Source organism: Lotus japonicus, chromosome 6 (assembly GCF_012489685.1).
Source record: "Lotus japonicus ecotype B-129 chromosome 6, LjGifu_v1.2".
NCBI lineage: Eukaryota > Viridiplantae > Streptophyta > Magnoliopsida > Fabales > Fabaceae > Lotus > Lotus japonicus.
Window position 1 is genome coordinate 46,603,918 of NC_080046.1, and position 22,605 is coordinate 46,626,522.

Below are 22,605 nucleotides of genomic sequence, written 5' to 3' on the forward strand. Positions count from 1 at the left end.
CCATAGACATGATTTAAGTTAAACCACCAATCCCTGATGAATCAATGACAATTAAGATAACTTTTAAAAAAAAGGCGGGTTACAAATTTCATATTTAATAGGGTTAATCCTCTACTTGGTCCCTGTGGTTGTGTGGCCGTCTGAAATTAGTCTCTCCCCGGAAAATCTGAAAATCTAAGTCCCCGCGTTTGAAAAAGTGTGTGTAGCAGGTCCTCGCCGGAGGGACTAATTTTCACACACTTTCCAAACCCGAGGACTTAGATTTTCAGATTTTCCGGGGAGGGACTAATTTCAAATGGCCACACAACCACAGGGACCAAGTAGAAGATTATCCCTTTATTTATTTATCTAAAATATTATTGATGCACCTAAAACTAGGATGATTTAACTCATATAATCATTTTTCATAAACCCCATTTAAATATTATTAGTGGTCTCCACTCTTCACATTTTGCTTCACTTAAGTAGTATGATATAACTTATTTTTTAGGGAATTCTTTTTTCTTCTTTGAAACAAAACTCAAATCCAAAATTTATTAAGGAGAATCAAGCATCTACCCATGAATTAACCACCCTCCACTCTGACCTTGCTATAAAGCATTATATGTAGTTTAACTTGTCTTTTTGTTTTTTAATTGGTGGTAGAGAATTTAATGTCTGCAGGTGCTAATAAATACATTGAGAAGATTAAGAAGATATATATATAAGCTGTATAAGTAGAAACAACCTCAATTCACAGGGTGGCCCATATCTATGTAGTATGTATCTATATGATTGAATTGCCTTCTCCTTAACCTGCCTTTTGCCTAATTGGGCCCCACAAGGTTTTAATTCTCTGAGAACTCTTATGTTGATCTGTCACCATCCTTCTTAATCAGATCCTTGTAATTACTTTATTTCAGTATACAGCAACAGTAGTGTTAAATACACTGAAGCAAGATCATCAGCCATAGAGGTCTCGTGTGCAGTATATGTTAACCTTCAGTCTTTATAATTCGCTTCAAATTTAGTCGTAAAAAATGCTAAAAGCACAGTGATTTTGACATACTCTTCAATGCAGTTTTTATAGTTTGTCTTTTAAGTAATCTGTTTACAAGGGGAGTACTTTATTATTCTAACTAACTTTTCTCGGTAATTGTTCTCCTTCTAATTTTTGTTTTCCAAGATCTCTGAAATATAAAGCATTGCAACATTTCATGTTCCCCTTCCACATACCGGGTCAATCCCACTTGCTGGTGTCAAGTTTCCATGCATCACAAGTCCTTAATGGCTAGAACTGCCACGCACCTAATTTTGTCATATAAATGTTTGTTAGGAATCACTTTATTCACCACCATAAGTGATTGTACTCCAAAAATGAATTAGAATCCTCACATGTGACATATTAAATATCCATATGTGATAATCTTGATCCACTCTAAACTACTCTGACTGGTCTAAATCTTTGGGATCGTGCGGCCTCAATTGTTCCAAATGTACACTTTTTTAGTGAACTGGTTCTGAAAGTGGACATTTGAAGCACGTATGACAATAAGTTCATTAGCACTTTTTTATAAGTAAGTTTGAGAATTTTTTTTGAAATAATGTGAAATTAAGTTATAGATAAACATAAATTCTAAATCACCAAAATAAGTTCAAAACTTATAAGTACGCTCTAAGTTATTTACATAACTCTCTCAAACACCTGCATAATATGCTATAAGATAAGCTCAAACAAACACTTCCAAATAGGGAGCAGAAGCGAATGCTGGAAGTGTTCCCTTAACTTCTTATTTATTTCTCATAACTTTATAATAACATGAGTTAACCGAACATGAAGACATTGAAGAGGATACATACGTACATGACATGACAACTTGTCCCATAAATATAGTGTGGGTATTTGTTACAACTCCTTTTCAGCCTGCACTCAAATACCATCCTTGGCAGCATCATTTTAATGAAATCGTGATGAGGCCAAGTAGAATGGAAAAAATGTACACACTATGGCTCTTTTTGATTGAAATCTTTTTACATATTTCCACATCAAGCAGTGGCAAAGTCCCTGCAATTATAGTGTTTGGAGACTCCTCTGTGGATTCAGGTAACAACAACTTCATTCCAACCATGGCCAAAAGCAACTTTGAGCCTTATGGTCGTGATTTTCCAGATGGAAATCCCACTGGTCGCTTCTCCAATGGCCGCATTGCTCCTGATTTCATTTCTGAGGCCTTTGGCCTTAAGCCAACAATCCCTGCTTACTTGGATCCTGCTTATAGCATATCAGATTTTGCTTCTGGTGTTTGCTTTGCATCTGCTGGAACTGGCTATGATAATAGCACTTCAAATGTTGCTGTAAGTCTTCTTCAACTAGTCACTTTTTCCAACACATCTTTATCTTCAAATGTACTCATCTACACCATTCGGTCGTTTTGAAAAAAAAGTTAAAAATTAGATCAATATGTTATCCCATGGCACATGAAAATATATGAGGATAAAGATTTAAGTATGTGCAATTATCATTTTTCTTAATTGAGTAGTGCATGTTTGGATTGATCTTCAAGTCTTTTGGAATCAATTCTCCTCCCACAAAAGCTACTATGTGTCATGTCTCCCTGAATCAATTATGGTTCTTCAGTGAAAATCTACCGTGTATCCAAAGATGCACTAACATAGTTGAGTTTGCGGTTGGTACCATGTTTGGGAGCCTTGGAACAAATTTTCATTCACCATAATCACTTTTAGTTAGTTATAGATAGATGCTTTACAATCGGCTTAGAAAATTGATATTAGTTTCAAAATCAATTATACGAAGAAGATAGAGAGAGTAACTTCTGCGGAAGACATAATCAATTGTGTAATTTCATAAACAATTTCCATTTAAAAGCGATTTTACCCACTCAGAATTGATTCTGAGAGGTTCCCAATAAGGAACCAAACAAACACCAAATCAATTTTACAAATCCGAACATAGATCACTTTACTTTCAGTTCATTTTTATTATAATTAATTTTATCAAAATCAATTCTAACAACGTTGATCCAAACAGACACTAAATGATGCTAACATTGCTACCCTGAATGATCTTTCTTGCATGAATTTTTATTTTTTCTGATACTTTGGTAGGATGTCATACCTCTATGGAAAGAAGTTGAGTACTACAAGGACTACCGACAGAAATTGGTAGCATATCTTGGTGATGAGAAGGCTAATGAAATAGTAAAGGAGGCTTTGTATTTGGTCAGCATAGGAACAAATGATTTTCTTGAGAACTATTACACATTCCCAGAAAGAAGGTGCCAATTCCCTTCTGTTCAGCAGTATGAGGATTTTCTCATTGGACTTGCTGAAAACTTCATCAAGCAAATTTATGAGCTTGGAGCAAGAAAAATTTCTCTTACAGGGTGTCCACCCATGGGGTGTCTGCCATTGGAGAGGGCCGTCAACATTTTGGACCACCATGGTTGTTCGGAAGAATACAACAATGTGGCTTTGGAATTCAATGGAAAGTTGGGATTGTTAGTGAAAAAGATGAACAAGGAGCTTCCAGGGCTTCAATTAGTAGATGCAAATGCATATGATATGCTGCTGCAAATTGTTACACAGCCTTCTTATTTTGGTAAGTTTTTTTTATTGATTGTGCTTAACTGTTTTTATAGGTATATCTGCTTTGTTACTCAAATAATTTCCTTTCCATTTGGATGAGAAATTTATTTATAACTTCTAGTTTTAGCAAAACTTTGTAAAGCAAAACTACTTAAGCTCTGTTTTTTTAAACGTGCACATTTCGAAGCATAAAAGCCAACCGAACTAAAAAGGCGGATTGAACATGTGCTTTTACTTTTTTCAACTTTGTACAAAATTTAGTGTTGTAAGCTAATTATAACTTTCACCTTAAACTTTAATTAAAACAAGAATATATTTGCTGATGTGACGGAATTTAATTGGGTGACTGTGTAAACAAACTGACGGTGCACATACATTAAATTCTTTTTAAAATATTAAATAATTCACTTCTAAAGTAATTAGTTCTACATAAAATGTAAGCTCGCTTGCTCTAACTTCTAGATCAAGGAGTGTTAGCAACCCTCAATTTCTAAAATTCTATTGGTCGAAATTTATGCAAGTCTTATATTTTCATTAGGCTCCACTTAAATTTTAATCAATCAATGAAAAAGTATCTAAAGAATATGTCACCAAGATTTATAGACCACACACAAAATTACTAAAACAAAAGCTAAGAAAATCCACTTATCACCACCACCAACAGATAAACACTCTAAAGAGTTCCAAACACAAAATGCAGCAAACTTCTATGCTTTTGATTTCAACTTCCACATGTTATTAGTTTGGTTAGATTTACTGCAGCACTGTGATAAAGTTACTTCCATGCTTTTAATTTCAACTTCCACACATTTTTGAATTAGCAGGTTTTGAAGTTGCTGGAGTGGGATGCTGTGGAACAGGAAGATTTGAGATGGGTTACATGTGCGACCCAAAAAGCCCATTTACATGCACAGATGCAAATAAATATGTATTTTGGGATGCTTTCCACCCCTCACAAAAAACAAGTCAGATAGTCTCAAATTATTTGATAGAAAAACATTTGGCAAAATTTCTTTGATTTAGTACAGGGACAAAATGTCCTTCCCCTTCTATAGGTATGCTTGTGATGTTCTGGAAATGGGCAATTATTAAACCACTTTCGTGAATGTAATCATGTAATACATTTATACATTGATGTAATATTTTCATTGTAAATGTAACCCTCTATGTCGAATTGACATCAAAATAATATAAGGATATTGATAATTGCATATTTAATTTTTTTTCCATGGCTTGAATAAATTTTATTGGCATGACCACAAGTATCTTACATGGAATGCATAATATTCAATTGACGTTTTTTATTTTCTTCATACTCAGTACATAAAATTAACTATAGATCTTATTTAAGAGGAATGAAAAATATATGGTCACTTCAACCAATAATTTTTTCTATGTAACTCACATCCATTTTTACTCCAAGATTTTTACTGTATTGGTTGCGAGGGATACTTAATCAATATATGCAACTCACATTCACTTACTCCATGAGTCAGTAAAATATATGGTCACTTCAACCGATAATAATTTTTTGTACAGTACTACAGACTCTGACTTTTTATTTTTATTTTTTTAAAGTTCCATAATTTTATAAATCAAGAGGTGGAAACCCCATTTTTAGTACAAAACATAGCATCTTATACTGCTGAACAGATTAGGAGGATCAGATTCTACCAAAACATGATCCTGATAGTGAAAAGCCATATGGGCAATAAACTCAGCAACATCATTGACTATTTGCGACAGTTAGTAGAATTTAAATTCCTAAAGAAGGATGAAAGAAGTTTGCAATCCTGCACAATTCTAGCAAAGAAGTTGTTGAAAGGCACGAGTTTGGTCCATGCTTGGTAAAGTTGTATGCAGTTTGTTTAAACTTCGAGATCCTGAAACTCGAGATCCTAGGCCAAGAGAAGGAACCAACGTAGTCCTAGTGCTTCAGCAATTACAAGTTCATGCATAGAGGGAAGAAATTTGCAACCTGCAGCAAGGGAGAAACCTTCATGGTCTCTGAAAATAACGCTCAAACTCGTTCCTCTTGAGGCTCTGATGGATGCGTTAATGTTAGCTTTGATGGTGTCTCCCTGTAGAGCGTGCCAATGGGGAGGTGGAGGGGTTTAGGGTTTAGGGGGGCATAGGCTCGGGTTGTTTGGGGCTCTGGACTCCGACTTGGGAGGTACATAAGTGAGGCCTGTAGAACCACTTGGTTAGGGGGAGTTCTCTTGGTTTCAAACAACCACAAATTCCTTCTTTTCCAAATTGCCCATATGAGTGAGAAAAGCCAAGGGAGGCCTTCGTTAGGTAGACTTGACATCATAAGCTCCAACCAACATCTGAATGATGAGACATCTTTCACGGGGATATGGAGGCCTAGAGGAGACAAACACCATATTCTTTTTAACTTCAAGGCAAGTAAGTAGGACGTGGCCAACTGATTCTGGGGCTTCCCCACACATAGGACAGGTTTGACCCATCTCTACTCCCCGGTGTTGTAGGTTATGCTTCACTAGTAGCGAATTTTAGGCAGATCTCAAAATAAGTTTCTTACATCTAGGTTGGATTTCCACGCGCCATAGTCTTGTCCAGAACATATTGGAGTTGGCATCATAGGAGGTTGCTTCATTCAGGTTGTTTGAAGGAGGCCCACATCAGTTTATCTGGCTTTGCATGGATGAGAAGTGGTATCTTCAGAATCTGTTTTGCTTCGTAGTAGGAGAAGGTCGATGAGATTATATTAGTCTTCCATGAATTTTTGTCCCTATCAATAAGGTCTGCAACCCATGTGAGACTTTGAGGATGTTGTCCTCTTTGCCCAGGTCTCTCATTCAACTTTTGTGCTAGCCAAGTGTCATGCCAAAGAGGCTCCTCCAAGTGTAGCTAGGTCGATATCCTTTAGCTAGGAGTGAGTTTGGATTTGTTCTCAGAAGCCACCATTACTTTGCTAGTAGGGCTTTGTTGAAGTTTTTGAACCTCCTGAACTCAAGACCACATTTTGCCTTCCTCATTGTGATTTTCTCCCCGCTTAGCCAATGCATCTTCCTTTTCTCTACATCCCCTCCCGAGTAGAAGCGGCTACTAAGGCTCTCAATGTGATGTGGATGTGAGTTTGAAAATTAATATGAATAAATGATAAATTTATAAAACCATAATTAAAATAGCTATATTTCTTGTAAAAAAATAGCTATATTTGCACCGACAATGGCATAACCTGCGACCAACTACAAGTCCATTCATCTCAACGTATAAAAGGTTTCCAAAACCTGCCATTCTTCTCCATTTTGCACTAAGAATTTTCATTTCTAACAATTTAATATTTATTCAATACTCCATCGCTACCAACAAATTTTTTTGGAAACTCTTGATCTTCACGCCTATGGCTTCCAATGGTGCTTCTCTGGTATGGTATCTCTCTCTTCTTCTCTCCCACTCTATGTGTGTGTTTTTGTGTGTTGGAGTATTCAGCTGAAATGGAATGTTACATACAGCAAACTGCTGCGGATACAGAGAATAGCTTGGAGAAGATCAAGCGCCAGCTAGCTTCTGGTTCTGGTAGAAACTTGTTGCAAGGACCACTTCTCAAGCGATCTGAAACAGTAATTTGATCCCCATTTAACTTTTTTGTTTCTGGGTATAAGCTATGTTGGAGTTTTGATCAATTGGGTGTATATATATGGAGTTTCATTGGTTACCCATTTCTGGATTTTGGTTCATAGTTGCAAATTTAGCTCCAAGTTTGTATTTTTTCGCTTGGAGATGGTAGTGGTTATATAATAATTCCAATATGTTAAGGGGTTTTTTCGTGTTCATCTGATTAGTCTTTGTTAAATTTCTGTAGATTAGTGTCTTGAAAGTTGAATCCTGATGCTTTTAGAAGATGCCTTGATGCAATGATGTTTCTGTCTGTCTTTTTCACTAGCTTTTGACAATTTTTTATGTGTTTGCAGCTAAGAAAATGGAATGAACGATGGGTTATATTGGACCCTACAACCGGGAGAACGGAATACAGGTAGGTTTATACACGTTGTTCCTTCTGGTTTCTCTTTATGTCCAGGAAACAATGATTACTGAACCTTTTTATGTTGTTCTCTGTGGAATAGGACAAGAAGAAATGAACCAACTGTTAAGGGAACGATTGTGTTTGATGCGAATAGCTCGATTACTGTATCTCCTGTGAACTTCCAGTAAGAATTATAATGTCTTGAACTTGAGTAGTGTCCAGTTACAAAGTTCTGGTGGATTAAATTTATTTTGTAAACCCATTTACATGATGTTCCTAACTTTCTGTGTGTCAGTGGATTGCCAAAGTATGATGGATGCTGCATTTGTATCCTTTTTCTGAACTTACAATCAACAGTTAGTTAAATTACTAACAGCTGGGCAAAAGTCACTCTTTAACGGTCTCCATAAGATATTGGGACACCACAGAAAAGGGATTACTTCCTCTGTGCTGAGACTCCTGGTGCAGCTAGAGCTTGGGTGTCAACCTTACAGTATGTTTTCTCGTTTAGTTACACTCCCGCTTTCTTCTCTTTTTCATGCTCTCTCGTTATGAAAAGTTCAACTGTTGTGCAAAATAAATTTTTATTTGTTCTTTATAAGTTATACTGTTGTGCAATGTGTTATTGCTTATGATAATTTTCTTTCTTATCTAAGACCTTCCATCTAAAAGCCCTTGAAATGGTTTTGCTTTTAAATGTTATACTACAATACTACATGCCATGCTCCTTGAAGTTAGATTTATTTGTATTTTAGATTGATTTGAAGTTGGATATTAAGTATTTTAGATACTTCTGATCATCATCATTGCAAGATCCTATTACTAAAATAATAATAAGAACGTTAATATGCTTGGAGAATCTTATTTGTTGTGAGAGTGTTGGACATGCCTGTGGCTCTTATAGAAACTGAAGAAACAGTAACTTCATTAATCAAACAATGGATTCCATCCTTCAAACTGGCGGAATTTCCCTTGTATTAAGACTGTAACGGAAAACAAGAGCAATGAGATCAAACAAGTACAATCAGGTCCTGCGGATGGAAGTCCCTATCTAGGCCTCAGGCCACCCGAACCCTGCTTTTCTGCACGGATCTTCTTCAACTTGATATTTACTTATGTTATAAAATGTATTACATATCTATGAATCACTGAGTGCGTGGATCAGCTGACATGGGTTGATCCAGCTTAACCAGAGGTCTCAGGTTCGAATCTTGGGTATGTAGCTATGTTTAATACTCGGAGGGAGAGTTCTGCCTCTTTTAGTGGTCCTATCAATCTTGATCAGGATTGTCTCTGGTGGAGCATGTGGTAGATAATCCCCTTGATAAGATAGTTAGTGACTTAGTGTAGTACTTAGTTAAGGGAATTGGTTAGAGAGTGAGTGAAGAAAGGATATAAATGGGAGGGAGGGGGAATATGTAGGGTATTTGGATTTCATTGCAATCAAAGCCATTTGGGGAAAGTTCCAGGTCTCTCAAATACCTGGAGTGTATTAGAGATCTATTAATAAACATTGTTCTGTTTTCTGATCCAATTCCTTTTCTATTAGGATACCTGCAGTCTTAGACCCCAAAAACTATTACATACTCATGAATATCTAATTTATAAAAAATGTGGCATGCGTGATCAATATGTTCATATCATATTTTTCAACGGTCTGCTTTGTTAAGTTTGTCGGGCATAAGAAGTTATTTAGCGGAATAAATTGAACAGGACTTTTTTTTGAAGTAAATGGATCCCCACTCGATGATTCAAATAAAATTAAAATGAAAAGCTAATGTATGGTTCAGCTTATATTGTCAATGTTTCTTCTTACATTGTAATTTTGTCTGGTATCTTTGCTTTTAACTATAATAGATTAATTTCTATGATTTGAGGATTGCTTCTGTTGCAAATTTTCTTGCATTATTTAATTCAGTATCTGATTTGTATAACCATTTGACATTAGTGCAACCCAATTGGTTCTAAAAGCTCACAAGGAGGCTGTGGATTCCTTAAGCGGCAATGGTTCCACTAAACTAGGAACTGTCGCAGCAGTTGTTGCCGCAGCCAATTCAACGGCCGTTGAATGTTCTAAAGAAATTGAAGCAGCAATGCAAATATCTTTACGGAACACTCTGGGAATGATGACAAATAAGACAACTGATGGTCCAATGGATGATTTAACAATCATGAAGGTATATTCTTACTGGTACTTTTCCATCTTTCCTTTATCTAGATCAATGAAAACATGTTCCTGCTTTCATTGAGGACACCACTTTCATGGGGAAAGCTTTCTTGTACAATATAGTATCAGAATCCCACTTGAAACGTTATGGAACGGGTGGCTGGTCTTTTTGAATACTTCCTTTCACTAAGTTCCTGCTTCCAGTAATTAAATCTAAATTTTGTCACTGATTGGGGTTTTGAAAGATGGTATAAAAATAGTCTTTATTATCTACTAATAAATGAAACATCACTAATGAAGAAATGGTGAACATAATTTTTGTCTCTTTATTTGTCATATATTAAACAATACAAGCTTTTCTGTCAATGGTTTAATAACATTATCAGTGGCTGGCTCTATTTTTCATTAAGCTTTTAGGGTTAGATAGTTTACCCTTAACTCTGCTGTTTGTTTGGTTTACTTACCTTTACAGACTTTCTAGTGTATTTCCAACAAAAATAAATAAAAGAGAAGAAAAGAAAAGTGTCTCTCTCAGGTTGATCATGTTAGGATCAGCGAGATAGCAAAACATTGAGGAATTGCATATCCAATGGACTTATTAAGAAACCACACTATTACCACATCTTAACCTTAACCTTCTTACATTGGTCTTGTTGATGTTATCGGGTTAGTTTCCTGTAATTTTGAAACTTCCAAGCAGCTGAAGTGTGTTCTCTTCATTTGAAGTTCATATGGTTCCACTGACTTTGACCCTTCTTAGCAGAACCTAAAGATTGTGATAATGGAATATATTTTGGTACCCCTAAATTAGGAGGAATATTTGGCTAGATCTGACGAAGGAAGTTTATGTACTCTAGGGGAAGTCTCTTCCTTTTTTTTATGCCCGTAGTTTGGAGTCAGAAAATGGTGGCTGATGTCAAAGAAAATAAAAGATGGCGGTTTTAAATGGAGAAGGGAAGTATTTAACTAGAATTATATGTAGGTGGATGTTTTACTCTCTTGTTCCTACATTTTTTTCGATTGAGATTTGGTTCTGAAGATATTCCTCTGTTCTGCAGGAAACTCTATTGGTCAAGGATGAGGAGCTACAGAATTTTGCTCGAGATCTTCGTACCCGGGATTCAACTATAAGAGATATAGCTGAGAAACTATCTGAGACTGCTGAAGCTGCCGAGGCAGCTGCATCAGCGGCACATACTATAGATGAGCAATGGAGAAATGCCTGTGAAGAAATTGAGAGTCTGAAGAAAGACTCAGAGAAGCAGCTAGAGCTTTCTGCTCAGAAGGTGTGCCATTATGGTGCCTTTTAAATTGTTATTTTTTGAGCTGATTGAATTTTTAGTGATTCTCAGTAACATAAATATGAACATTTCACTCAGATATTATGAATATTACTTCGAGTGAAATCGCCTTACCGGTTCATTTTGTTGATAACATTTATTCTTTTGTAGCTAAAAGAGTATGAAGTAAAGATCATAAGCTTGAGCAAAGAAAAAGAGCAGTTAAGTAAACAGAGAGAAGCTGCTACTCAGGAGGCAAACATGTGGCGCTCTGAGCTGGGAAAAGCTAGAGAGAGTGGTGTGATCTTAGAAGGCGCTCTTGCAAGGGCAGAAGAAAAGGTTAGGGTCGCAGAGGCAAATGCTGAAGCTAAGATAAAGGAGGCGGTTCAGGGAGAATCGGCAGCAGTAAGCGAGAAGCAGGAGCTTCTTGCATATGTGGACAAACTCAAAGCACAACTTCAAAGGTTTAGGCATCTTTTCTTCTTCAGCATTGCATAAAATTTGCATTAACTAGGTTCTATTTAATTTGCTTTTCTATATAACATAAGCTTCTTATTTTGTTTCTGAGTGTGTTCTCAACCCAAACATGCTGGTGGTAACAACATATTAAGCATGGCAATGAGTGAAACGTGAGAATGAAATGAAATGTAGGATGTTAAGTTGATTGAGTTGGTATTGTAAGTCAATTATTTGCTATGAAATGCATTGTGATCATGAAAACAGAGAGAACTATGATAATTGAAGCCTGTGTTGAATTACAATGTTGACATGCTAGATAATTTTCTTGTTAATAGACAACACATTGATTCAACTGAAGTTTTTGAGAAGACGGAGTCTTGCTCAGATACAAAACATGTGGACCTGACTGAAGAGAATGTGGATAAAGCATGCTTAAGTGTTTCTAGATCTGTTCCTGACCCGGCGGCGGCCGAGTGTGTGGTCCAGATGCCAACAGACCAGGTGATCATTCAGCCTGTTGGAGACAATGAGTGGAGTGATATTCAGGCAACAGAGGCAAGAGTAGCTGATGTTCGGGAAGTTGCATCTGAATCTGAAGTAAGCAGCTTGGACATTCCTGTGATTAGCCAACAAGGTACCAATCACCAGTGAACAAGGAGCAAACACTTTTAATAAACCCTGATATAATCCACATTCTTCCAACATGCAGAATTTTTATGTTATAGGGAATTTAACTACATCATTATGTTGGGTGGCCATGTAAACCTCTCCACTTCAGCTTTTAGGCTAGTGAATGAGGTTTTATCGTACATACCCTTCCCTGAAAACCTGTAAAATTTATTTATGTGGTATACAAAGTTTATTTATACATGTAAAATTTGACCAATAAACAGATTGATCCTCAACCAAGTGTTTGGTTAGAGAGAAACTGAGGGGAGGAAAGGGAAAATGAGAGGGTAAAATTTCTCTCTTCGTGTGGGGAATGAATATTCTTGTGTTAAATTTTACTTGATTTTTTCATATGAATTTTGTATCTATGTCAAATTATACGTATAAATAAGACTTAATTGCACTTTTGGTCCCCCAACTTTGCCATTTATGCGAAAACTGTCCCTTAACTAAGAAATTAGCAAAAAGCATACTGGAAGTTACCATCTGTTAACACATTTGGTCCCTTTGGTATTTTTCATCCAAAATCTTGAGCAGTGGCGGAACTAGAAAAAATAATATGAGGGGGCCAAAATAAAGTATTAAATATAAATTAAAGTTTTTTAATTGGAATGGACTCATATATACACAAAAAAATAATGATTAAATTATATACTCATTAAAGAGTTATTATAAGTTATATTAATAATGTTGAAGTTTGATTCATTTTTTTTAAATGTTTCTCTTGAAAAAATATAATTCTTTTAGTTATTAGTTTTTTAGAGACATTTATATATTAATGTTATGCTCTAAGACTATTAGCTTTTTTTAACAAAAAAAAGACTATTAGCTTTCCTCTTGCAATAAAATTATAATAATTAATTGTATAAATTAAAAGTTATTAAGTAATAATAAGTGAAATAATAGAAAAAATAAGTTTGTCAAAATGGAATGACTTGAAGAGCATTTGAACACGGTACCTCACAGTGAAAAAGCACAAGTACCAACCACTGGGACAACAAACTCAAATAGGAAACATATACATTGTTGCATATATATAACAAGAAATGGTTGACCTTTGGGGGGGCTGCAGCCCTCCCCTGTCTCAACGTGGCTCCGCTGGGTTTGAGGGATTAAAAGTACAATTAAGTCAACTTCCTCACCACCGTGACCTGCACTTTTGGTCCTCCAATTTTCCATTTGGTCCACTTAATTGCACTTTTGATCCTCAGACCGTTAGATTTTGGATGGAAAATACTAAAGTGACCAAATGTGTTAACGGAGGGTAACTTCGGGGATGCTTTTTGCTAATTTCTTAGTTGGGGGACGATTTTCGCATAAAGGATAAAATTAGGGGACCAAAAGTGCAACTAAGCCTATAAATAATATTTATATTAGTAAGGTCTCTCATCTATACATAGATAGATATATGTAAAATTTTACATGATATATATATCTCGTACGAAATGTGTACATATAATGTGACAACTCTCTCCTATATATATATGTTTACTCAAAGTCAATCTAAGTTTATTCTAGTTTCTGACTCCAACCTAAGAAAAGTAGGGTGGTATATATGTTTCTATGAAATTATCATAAACCTTGGATGGATCATTGGCAAACTGAATTGCAGATCTCAGATCATCCCAGTTCTGATTTGCAAATATTGTATCCTCAACAATATTCTGATTCCATGAGCTAGGGTAAGGCAATGTTGATGGAACCCCAGGAAGAGCTACAGAGCCAAACTGGCCCAGAAGCAACTGTTTATTTTGATCAACAAATCCAAAAATGGGTTTCATTTCAACTTGTTGCATGAATGACTTGCAATTGTCAGAGTCTATAGAAGTTTCTGGGTTTGGTTTGGTGTCGGCTGCTGAGTCTTTCAAATTTGGAGTGTACTTTTTGTAAGGTGTGATACGTTTGAATATCCTGCAGAGTGTCCACACCTCCTGCAAAACATAAATGATACACACACAATTACAATTAATGGTTGCTTCTAAATGAGTTGAGGTATGTTTGATTACTATTCTGTACTAAAAACAATTTCCCAATTTTTATAATAGAAAAAGAAAAAAATTCGTTTATATGAACTGTCTTTTTTAAATTATTTTTCAAAACAGTTATTTTAAATACAGAAAATTGAAAAAGAGAATCAAATCCGCCCTTGTATTTTCCGATGTACCAAAAAAAAATCCGCCCTTGTGCATTTATTTTGCATATCATGCATGACAGTTACTTTCAGCCAAAAATGTTGGTATTTAAAGGAGTAGACTTGGCTCATATGCTTAAAGTTCATGACATGGACCAAGCTAATAAATGCAATTTATTTCAACCTGATAACATTTCAGGGCTTAATTTCTCCACCATTTTTCCTACCTCTGATCCACCTTCTCTTTTTGGGTCACACCACCACACCACTAATTGACTTTTTCCTTAATTGAAGTGTTCCATACATTGGTAAATTTGGTTTTAACCCGTTCATAGTGATCTAGGGCCGTGATCTAGAATCTTTTATTCAAAAAAAGCCTTAAAAGCTCATACTCATGGCTTGCATCATTTTATTTTACCTTTTGTCAACTTTTCAGAGCAGTCTAAAATTTTGTCCGTACATGTGGAGGCGAATGTTTGCATCTATATGTATGTCAAAGATCTAAGTCAAATTAAACTTCACAAAAATCAAACTTTATGAAATGTGTGTCATTGGTATTTAGAATTTTCCCTCCTAATATGTAGTCTAGTCATGCTTCCTATCTAGAATAGTTTATACATAGAATAGTAAACGAAAATTGTTTTGTAAATATACATATAATACATACATCCAATGGACATTTAAAGTGAGAAATGAAGAGAAGAAAGAAAAATAATAAATGTGATATATGATAAAAAAAAAATCTTAAGAAAATGATAAAATATCTATTAAGTGTATTAATATTCGTATGTCTAAGCAATCATTATTGATAGTAAATTTTTAGTTACTTGAACATGAAACATATTTTATTTCTCTGACCAAGAATATCATCAATCAGTAATAATTTGAATGTGTTATGTCATCCCATGACTTGTATGAGTTGTATCATATGATGTATTTGTACATAAAATATATGATATAGAGAGCTATATGTTAAGGACTACGTACATTGAATTTCTTGTTGCAAGGTGCAAATAAGAACAATATATATATATATATATATATATGCCGGTTTAGATACTGACTTATTATATTGAAGCTTATCTATATAATATTAAGAGATGCAGTAAATAAACTCTAACAATTAAGTAATCCTTAATGTGTATCTAAACGGGTAATTATTGACTTACAGCTTCTTGAACGTCATTGCTTGCATTAGCATCATGTGGATTATTTGGTGGAAGGCGAAACTCATGCATCATCCAATCGGTTTTGGTGCCTTTCCCAGCACTTCCACGGTAGTAGACAAGTGATTTCTTGAGGCCAATGCTTTGATGATGAGGTTCTTTAACACTATATATGACCTTGTCAATCCCTGTGGCTTTCCAGAACCCAGACTTTGTCACCCTGTTTGGCCTTATGCTGTTCCTGTACTTTCTCCCTCTCTTGCAAAAAAAGTACCATTCTTTGTCCCCAACTGAATTCACTTCTTCAAACATAATCACCAGAAAATAATAAATAAATAAATAAAATATTCAAAGTCATTGAAATAATTACGGAAATGATGTTTAGATATGCAAGATCATGCCATTTAGCGGGGGTTTTAACAGCAGCTAACTTTGGTGGAGTTAAAAACTACCGCAAAATAATGTGTCGGAAGGTTTTGTATTCCCGTGTATAAGAACTCAATTAATTATTATTGAGCTCTAGCTATAAAAAAAAGTTCGAAAAATGCACTAGACCTGAAATGCATTCCAAGTCTCTAACTTCAATTCCTTTTCAATTTGTAGTGTGTTGCATAAGTTGCATAACACAACACAGAGACTCATTGGAGAGTTCTTTACATGAAATCGATCTCATTGTTTCATTTAATTAATTACAACAATCGTGCCTTCATCAATTACTGAGACAAGTTTTTAATTATTGGAATCAATCATATAATCAAGCAAATTCTTCATAAAATTAAATTTAAGTTCAGAAGGAGAAGAAAACACTTAGATTTCAGTATTGTATGTAGAAATTAAAATAACAATTAACAAGAGAGCATAAGTGGAAGCAGATCTTACTGGGAAGATCCCATGGGTCGTATTTGTAGATGTCAACTTGTTTGATGAGATCGATTCGGAGAGGCTTCTTCCCCACCTTTCTCTTGAGATAAAACCCAACAAGCTCTTCATCTGTTGGATGAAATCTAAACCCAGGAAGCACAACTTCTTCTTCCTTCATCTTATCATCAGTTTCAGATAGAGTGTGTAACTGAACCACATCCATGTTTTCTTCTTCTTTTTTGTTTGAAATATTTGTTTCCAGCCGCAGTACTGGAGATTTTCAAACTGATAAGAAGTTTCTTGTGCTGTAAACAACCCTCCCTCCTTTCCACATATTTATATTAATGTGTCCAATTGTGCATGTTGAGTAAATTGGCATGCAGCTGAAGTCTAGTCAAGCATTTTGATTAAGACACACACACATACGTGGTCTCAGTGGAACCTTGAAGCTGAGCTTCACACAACTCAATGAGTTGTTTGGAGAAGGATGGAGGAGACTACCTCAAACGGATTATATGAAGGAGGCCTAACTCAACCCAAAAGTTAGCTCAAGAGTTAAGGTTTGCACGACCATATATAAGCAATTGTTTGGCCACATCTCTAGCCAATGTGGGACTCTAACACACCCCCTCACGCCCAGTGTAGAACATCTGGAGCGTAGAATGAAACAGGTGACCCAAATATGGGAGGTCTTCACAACAAATGAATCTAGGATAGGGGCCTAGGCCCATGGTCAAACAACCATTGGCTCTGATACCATGAAGGAGGCCTAACTCAACCCAAAAGCTAGCTCAAGAGTTAAGGTTTGCACAACCATATATAAGCAATTGCTTGACCACATCTCTAGCCAATGTGGGACTCTAACAATTATATCCTATGATTATCCTCTCAAGTGAATTGACATTAATTGACAATTTTAATTAAAACGTTGTGTCCGTCTCTCTCTTTATAAATATCTAAAGATCGAGTACATCTATTAAATACATATAAAAAGAGAGATAAACACATAATTTTAAATTGAAAAAACTTAAAAGAGTTTACAATTGAGAAGATCCTAATCCCTTTTAAACTAGTAGAGTACATCATTTATAACCGAGCTAACATGATTTATGGACGTGGTTCAATAACCAAACAAACCTTTCCAAGTCATTCATGGCCTCTGAGAGGTTCTCATGGTCCTCCCATGGCTGCCAACCTAGGTCTGGAGCTCCACTCCTTCAATCCAGGCCAACGATCGATCCTTCTACATGAAGGTCAGCTAGCTCCTCCAAAAGTGTTTTGGGAGAGAAAATGACAAAGGATCTAAAATAATAAGTTCTTGCTCTTATATAGGGTTTGGGGCGGTAAAAATGGAGCTCAACCCCCTTCATGCTGACTTGGGTTTTCTAGAGTGCTTATCGTCTGCTTTCTTCATACCAAGGTTTCTTCAGCCTTTTTATCCGCTCAACACCATTTTCTCAAGATTGAATTTTCTTGATCTTCTTTTAAGCTTCCAACCTACAACAAATTAAGTGATTAAACATGATTTCTATACAATTAATGTTTACAAAAACATATTTATACTAAAATTAATTAATTAATTAATTAATAAAATGATCTATAATGCAAACATATAAGTCAAATAAGCATTGAAAATAATATCTAAATATACATAAAAACAACACTTATCATTTAGTTCAAATATATTTAATGTCAAAAATAAAATATTTGATTGTATTGGTTCCGAGATGAAGTAAGTTATTGTGCGAGAACAAAACCACTTTAATTTGTTAATGCTCATGATTTGTGGGCGAACCTTCGAATTCACACCTCAAAGATGAGGTAGAAAGAGGTGGAGGAGTAGAGAGATAAGAAGAAAAGAAAAAGTAAGAGAGAGAAAATATAAAATAAAGTGTATGTATATCATTGTTGTTTGTGGGCTTATTGGAGTGACCTTTACATAATGCCCTATGCCAACCGGCCCAAATCCTTAATTAAGATGGTTTTTTTTTTGGATTGTCTTAATTAAGATGGTTGGTCTCAAGAGTTTTCTCCTAACAATAATCAAGTTTTTATTTTTCTCTTCCCTATTTTAATTTGAACCTGAAGGTAAGTTTCTTATTTGGGGTTGTCTAAATGACACATGACAAAATTTGGGTTAAATAACTCATCATCCAATCACATTAGAGATAAATGAGTTGGAAATAAATTAATAAATAAAATATAAAAATTTCAACTCACTTATTTTCAATCACAATGTGATTGAATGATGAGTTATTTAACCCAAACTTTGTCATGAGTAATTTAGACAACCCCTTCTTAGGGGATTTTTGAATGACCTATTTTTTGTTTACTTTTTTTCCTTTTAATTGAAAATATGACATGTCAATGATAATTTTTTTCTTTTGAATTGTCATATTTTATATTTCAGTTGTTAACTTTTTGCTTAGTTGATACTTTTTTAATTAAAGATATAAAATTAAATTATATGTATAAACTATAAAGTAATTAACAAGTGGCTGGGGGTTGGGAGGATGCATATGGGGTTCTCTCACACTCACAATAATATATATAGAGAGAGCATCATTAGTCAATTAAGCGTTGAAAGTGAAGAGCCAAAGGCATTGGACATTTTTAATCATACTGAGCTTTCATTGCTATACCATTTAGGAAAGTAATGAGATAATTGGGAAAGTCAATCAGATTTTGACAATTTGACGTATTGATTAAAATATTGTAACAACATTGTCGATTGGGAAAAAGTCAATGGATATTTTCAAAGACATCAAAACTGTGGTAGAAATTTAAAATTTTTCTAGAGCTTTATGGAATTGCTTATATTATAAGATAAATGCTGGGATGAAGTACTGAATCATTACACTAAACAGCTAACCGGTAATATGTTTATTGAGAAAAGTAAATAAACTTAATCAAACATATAATATTATTTCTTTCCGTATGTAAAAAAGACATAATATTATTGAACGAGATTTGAGTTCAAATAGTTACATAATTTAGGTTTAAAAAAAAGTTACATTAATTTACACCCATATTGTGGTTGTAAAACTTTATTCAATCTTTGTGTGTATAAAAAAATCATTCAATCTTGTGTTAACATAATATTTATTGAACTTGATTTGTTACACGCCTCATATAACAAATTAAGTTCATTAAATGACATGATCACACATTATTATACAAAAAGGGCACATATAAGTAGTTAGTAAGTTAGTTTTTAGTTGGAAACCACTACTAGAAACACTTAAATCAATGATGGAAGAATTCATTAGAGACTACCAAAATATGATTAGAATTGTCAATATAAGCCAGTCAAGTCCATATGGGTCGGCTTATCGGGGTTGGGAAAAAAAGGATTGATCCAGTCCAACTCGCATTTAAATGAGCCATAAATTATTGAACCAACGGCTCAACTCGCCGCGATCGATGGGTTGGGGGCATCCTCTCGTTTGTTTTAGAAAAAATAAAAAACTACAAATTGGAAAAATTAGAAGAAAAAAAAATTGAAAATGATAAACAAGATTACTTATGGAAAATTTAGAATGGTGAAAAAAATATTGTAAACATTACAACATAGTTTAAATGCGTAAAGTGAAAACCAAATTATCCAAATCCAATATAATTTAATAACTCTTAGAGCAATTTCCTCTTTTTTAAAAAAAAAAATCCAACCCGCGGACTAACTTGCTTAACTCGCAAGTTAAGTAAATAGACGGGTTAGACTAGCCCAAGGTCTGTTTGAACTTTATTTTAACCAATGGGTTGAAACTCAAATTGACAGCTCTCTATAGGTGACTGGCTCATGTAGTTCATATTTGTTCTTCTTAAGTTAGGTCTCAGATTAAAGTACCATGCAAAGAAAAATCTCATTAAAAGATCTAACTTTACCATGATGTGAACATTTTCGACTCAAACAAGCATTATTGTCAATATCTAGAGATATCTTGGTCTCTTGCGAGATTTTGATATCAGGTATCAAAAACGAGATCAGTAGAGGGTAATACCTTTTTTTTTTTTTTCAGATCTCGAGTAATCTCTAGAGATATCTCTTAATCTCTTGTAATATCGCGAGATTACCACGAGATTACGAGATTAACTTACTTGGTCAGAAATGTCAAAAAATGATTATCACAAAGACATTTCAGACATTTGACCCACCAATTTAGGGTTTTCAGCAAAATCAATCCTCATTCTCGCATTCATAGCCATTGTTTGTTTCACTCACATGGCTTCTAGTGACTTATTTGTTCTAGTTTTATATTTATCATAACTTGTATTTCTGTTTTGTTAATTTGTCATGACTTACGTACCTTAGATTTGAATATTTGGTAATTTTATACTTAATTCTAATTATCATTGTTGAATGATTAGGATATTTTTAGTACTATTAGTGTGACTTCAGCATTATTATGGTTTTAAAAATATTATTTTTGCACGAAGTAATCTCTTACGAGATTACGTTACGAGATTACATTACGAGATTACCTCCCCTTCACGAGATTAGGTAATCTCTAGAGATTGACAACCATGAAATAAGAGAAATGAGATATCGATAGAGGTTAGATTGTATAAACGAAAAATATTTTCTAGGTTGCAATATTAAAGTGGGGCTTGTGACAACGTTGTGCTCCGATCTATTCAAGGAGGGAAAAGTCACTCGAGTTTGGAGAGTGCAGATAAGAGCAAGGCTAGAGCTCAGGCTATTTCTTGATGGTTTTTGGGTTGGTGCTTGTAGTTTTACCTCAATTCAAAGAATTAGCCTGAATTACATGCTTTGGTTATGGAAAGTTCAATCGGCATATTTTCTTCTTTGTGTTTATCTTTTGAATGGTGAGCTAATCCTGAGGAAGAGGATCGAGGTGACCCAGTTTAAAGACACACTCCGCCTTCATGCTTCAGGCTCGATTTCTTGGGGGCTTGTGACTTGACAAGTCTTTAGCGACTCCTCTACTAGGTGAGCAACACCACTATTTGGTACCTGGATAGTGACTCCTCTACTTGGGAAGTGTCTCCTTTACTTGGCGAGTGATTTCCTGGGCTCCCATGTCTCCCCCAACACTTCCTCATCTTACAGCGACCTCTTTGTTATGTGGACAATCCCTCCATGTCTTTGTATATTCACTGCCTCGTTGGCGATTCATGTATTATTTACTAGTTTTAGGTGATCCCATCTCCCTTTTTTGGGTGGGTTATGTTTGTATGAGACATTTTGCACCTAGGCCCATTTTATGTATTTAGGGTTAGACACCTCTATAAAAATGAGATGGTTTATTGAAATGGATGACTCTAACTTCTGATAGGGTTTTGACTTGGTCAGCGTTATTATTCACTAAACGTGAAAACTTGCGCTACAATTTTAGGTTCTTGTTCATTTAGTGTGAATGACACCCCCTATTTGATGTAGTGTTTGGCCAAACAAAGTACAACATGGAAGGTTCCTGCAAAACAACGTAAGTTGGGGAAATTTAGGTGTGTTAGAAGATGATGTTGGGTCATCAAAAACTCGTTGCGTGGTGGCCTGAGTGGTGTGTAATAGGTGGTCGGAGGTGGTGGGGACAAAACGACTTGTTTGCAAATTACAAAAAAAATTAAATGTTGGAGAAATCTCAAAACTACCCTCAATTATGACATTTTTCTAGATGATTCACATTAGACATTATCATCAGCTGAAATGTTACATTATGTGATAGTTTTTATTTGTTAGCAATTTTATAGTTTTTTTCCAAACAACAAAATTTATTGGTTAATAAGATTGCGGAATACGATAATGAGCAAAAAAATTATAGGGTTAAAGGTCATATCAGTCCCTATGTTTGTAAAAGTGTTTGATTTTGGTCCCTTAGCCAAATGAGCTAAGGTAATTGAGGGTAGTTTCTCTTATTTGCATACAACAATGAGCAAGAAAATTATATGGTTAAAGGTCATATTAGACATATTAGATGAAGAGATACTTGTGGACAATGTTTGTAATTTGTTTTTGTTTTGCGCGTTTTTCAGTTTGCTTAACATGGGTGGGAACACATGATAACGGAATAAAACTGTTTTCCAACACATATTTTTCTGTCATTATTGAAAGTGCACTATTACGTACACAGATCACCCATGGGAAGAAAAATGAAGCATCTGAAATTGACAATACTGAAGTCTTTAGAACTTTGGCTTAGGGACTCTAGCGTGGGGACTGAGTCAATTAATGTGCGATCTCAACTTCTTCCCTCCATTAGTATGCCAATTGTTATAAGTTTATAACAATGAAAGGAAAAGGAAAGAAATTTCAAAGCCATGAAAATGAAAGA

The 22,605-nt window shown here is 34.9% G+C and overlaps 3 protein-coding genes across 3 annotated transcripts; 2 read left to right on the forward strand and 1 right to left on the reverse strand.

Annotated features, from left to right (window-relative positions):
• The first annotated feature begins 1,876 nt into the window (after window positions 1–1,876).
• Window positions 1,877–4,802, forward strand: LOC130726473 (GDSL esterase/lipase At2g42990-like). Its single transcript, XM_057577753.1, has 3 exons — window positions 1,877–2,334; window positions 3,106–3,598; window positions 4,410–4,802. Exons 1-3 carry the CDS (start codon window positions 1,951–1,953, stop codon window positions 4,601–4,603), a joined length of 1,071 nt encoding a protein of 356 aa, XP_057433736.1. The 5' UTR covers window positions 1,877–1,950; the 3' UTR covers window positions 4,604–4,802.
• A 458-nt stretch (window positions 4,803–5,260) lies between these two features.
• Window positions 5,261–12,505, forward strand: LOC130723652 (uncharacterized). The gene is made up of 10 exons (XM_057574761.1): window positions 5,261–6,979; window positions 7,068–7,175; window positions 7,527–7,588; window positions 7,680–7,763; window positions 7,875–7,906; window positions 7,991–8,072; window positions 9,528–9,756; window positions 10,805–11,032; window positions 11,198–11,490; window positions 11,821–12,505. Exons 1-10 carry the CDS (start codon window positions 6,956–6,958, stop codon window positions 12,134–12,136), a joined length of 1,458 nt encoding a protein of 485 aa, XP_057430744.1. The 5' UTR covers window positions 5,261–6,955; the 3' UTR covers window positions 12,137–12,505.
• Window positions 12,506–13,490: 985 nt separating this feature from the next.
• LOC130723999 (transcription factor JUNGBRUNNEN 1-like) lies at window positions 13,491–16,633 on the reverse strand. Its single transcript, XM_057575156.1, has 3 exons — window positions 16,331–16,633; window positions 15,455–15,753; window positions 13,491–14,085 (listed from the first exon to the last, which is right to left on the reverse strand). Exons 1-3 carry the CDS (start codon window positions 16,533–16,535, stop codon window positions 13,687–13,689), a joined length of 903 nt encoding a protein of 300 aa, XP_057431139.1. The 5' UTR covers window positions 16,536–16,633; the 3' UTR covers window positions 13,491–13,686.
• Between the last annotated feature and the right edge of the window lie 5,972 nt (window positions 16,634–22,605).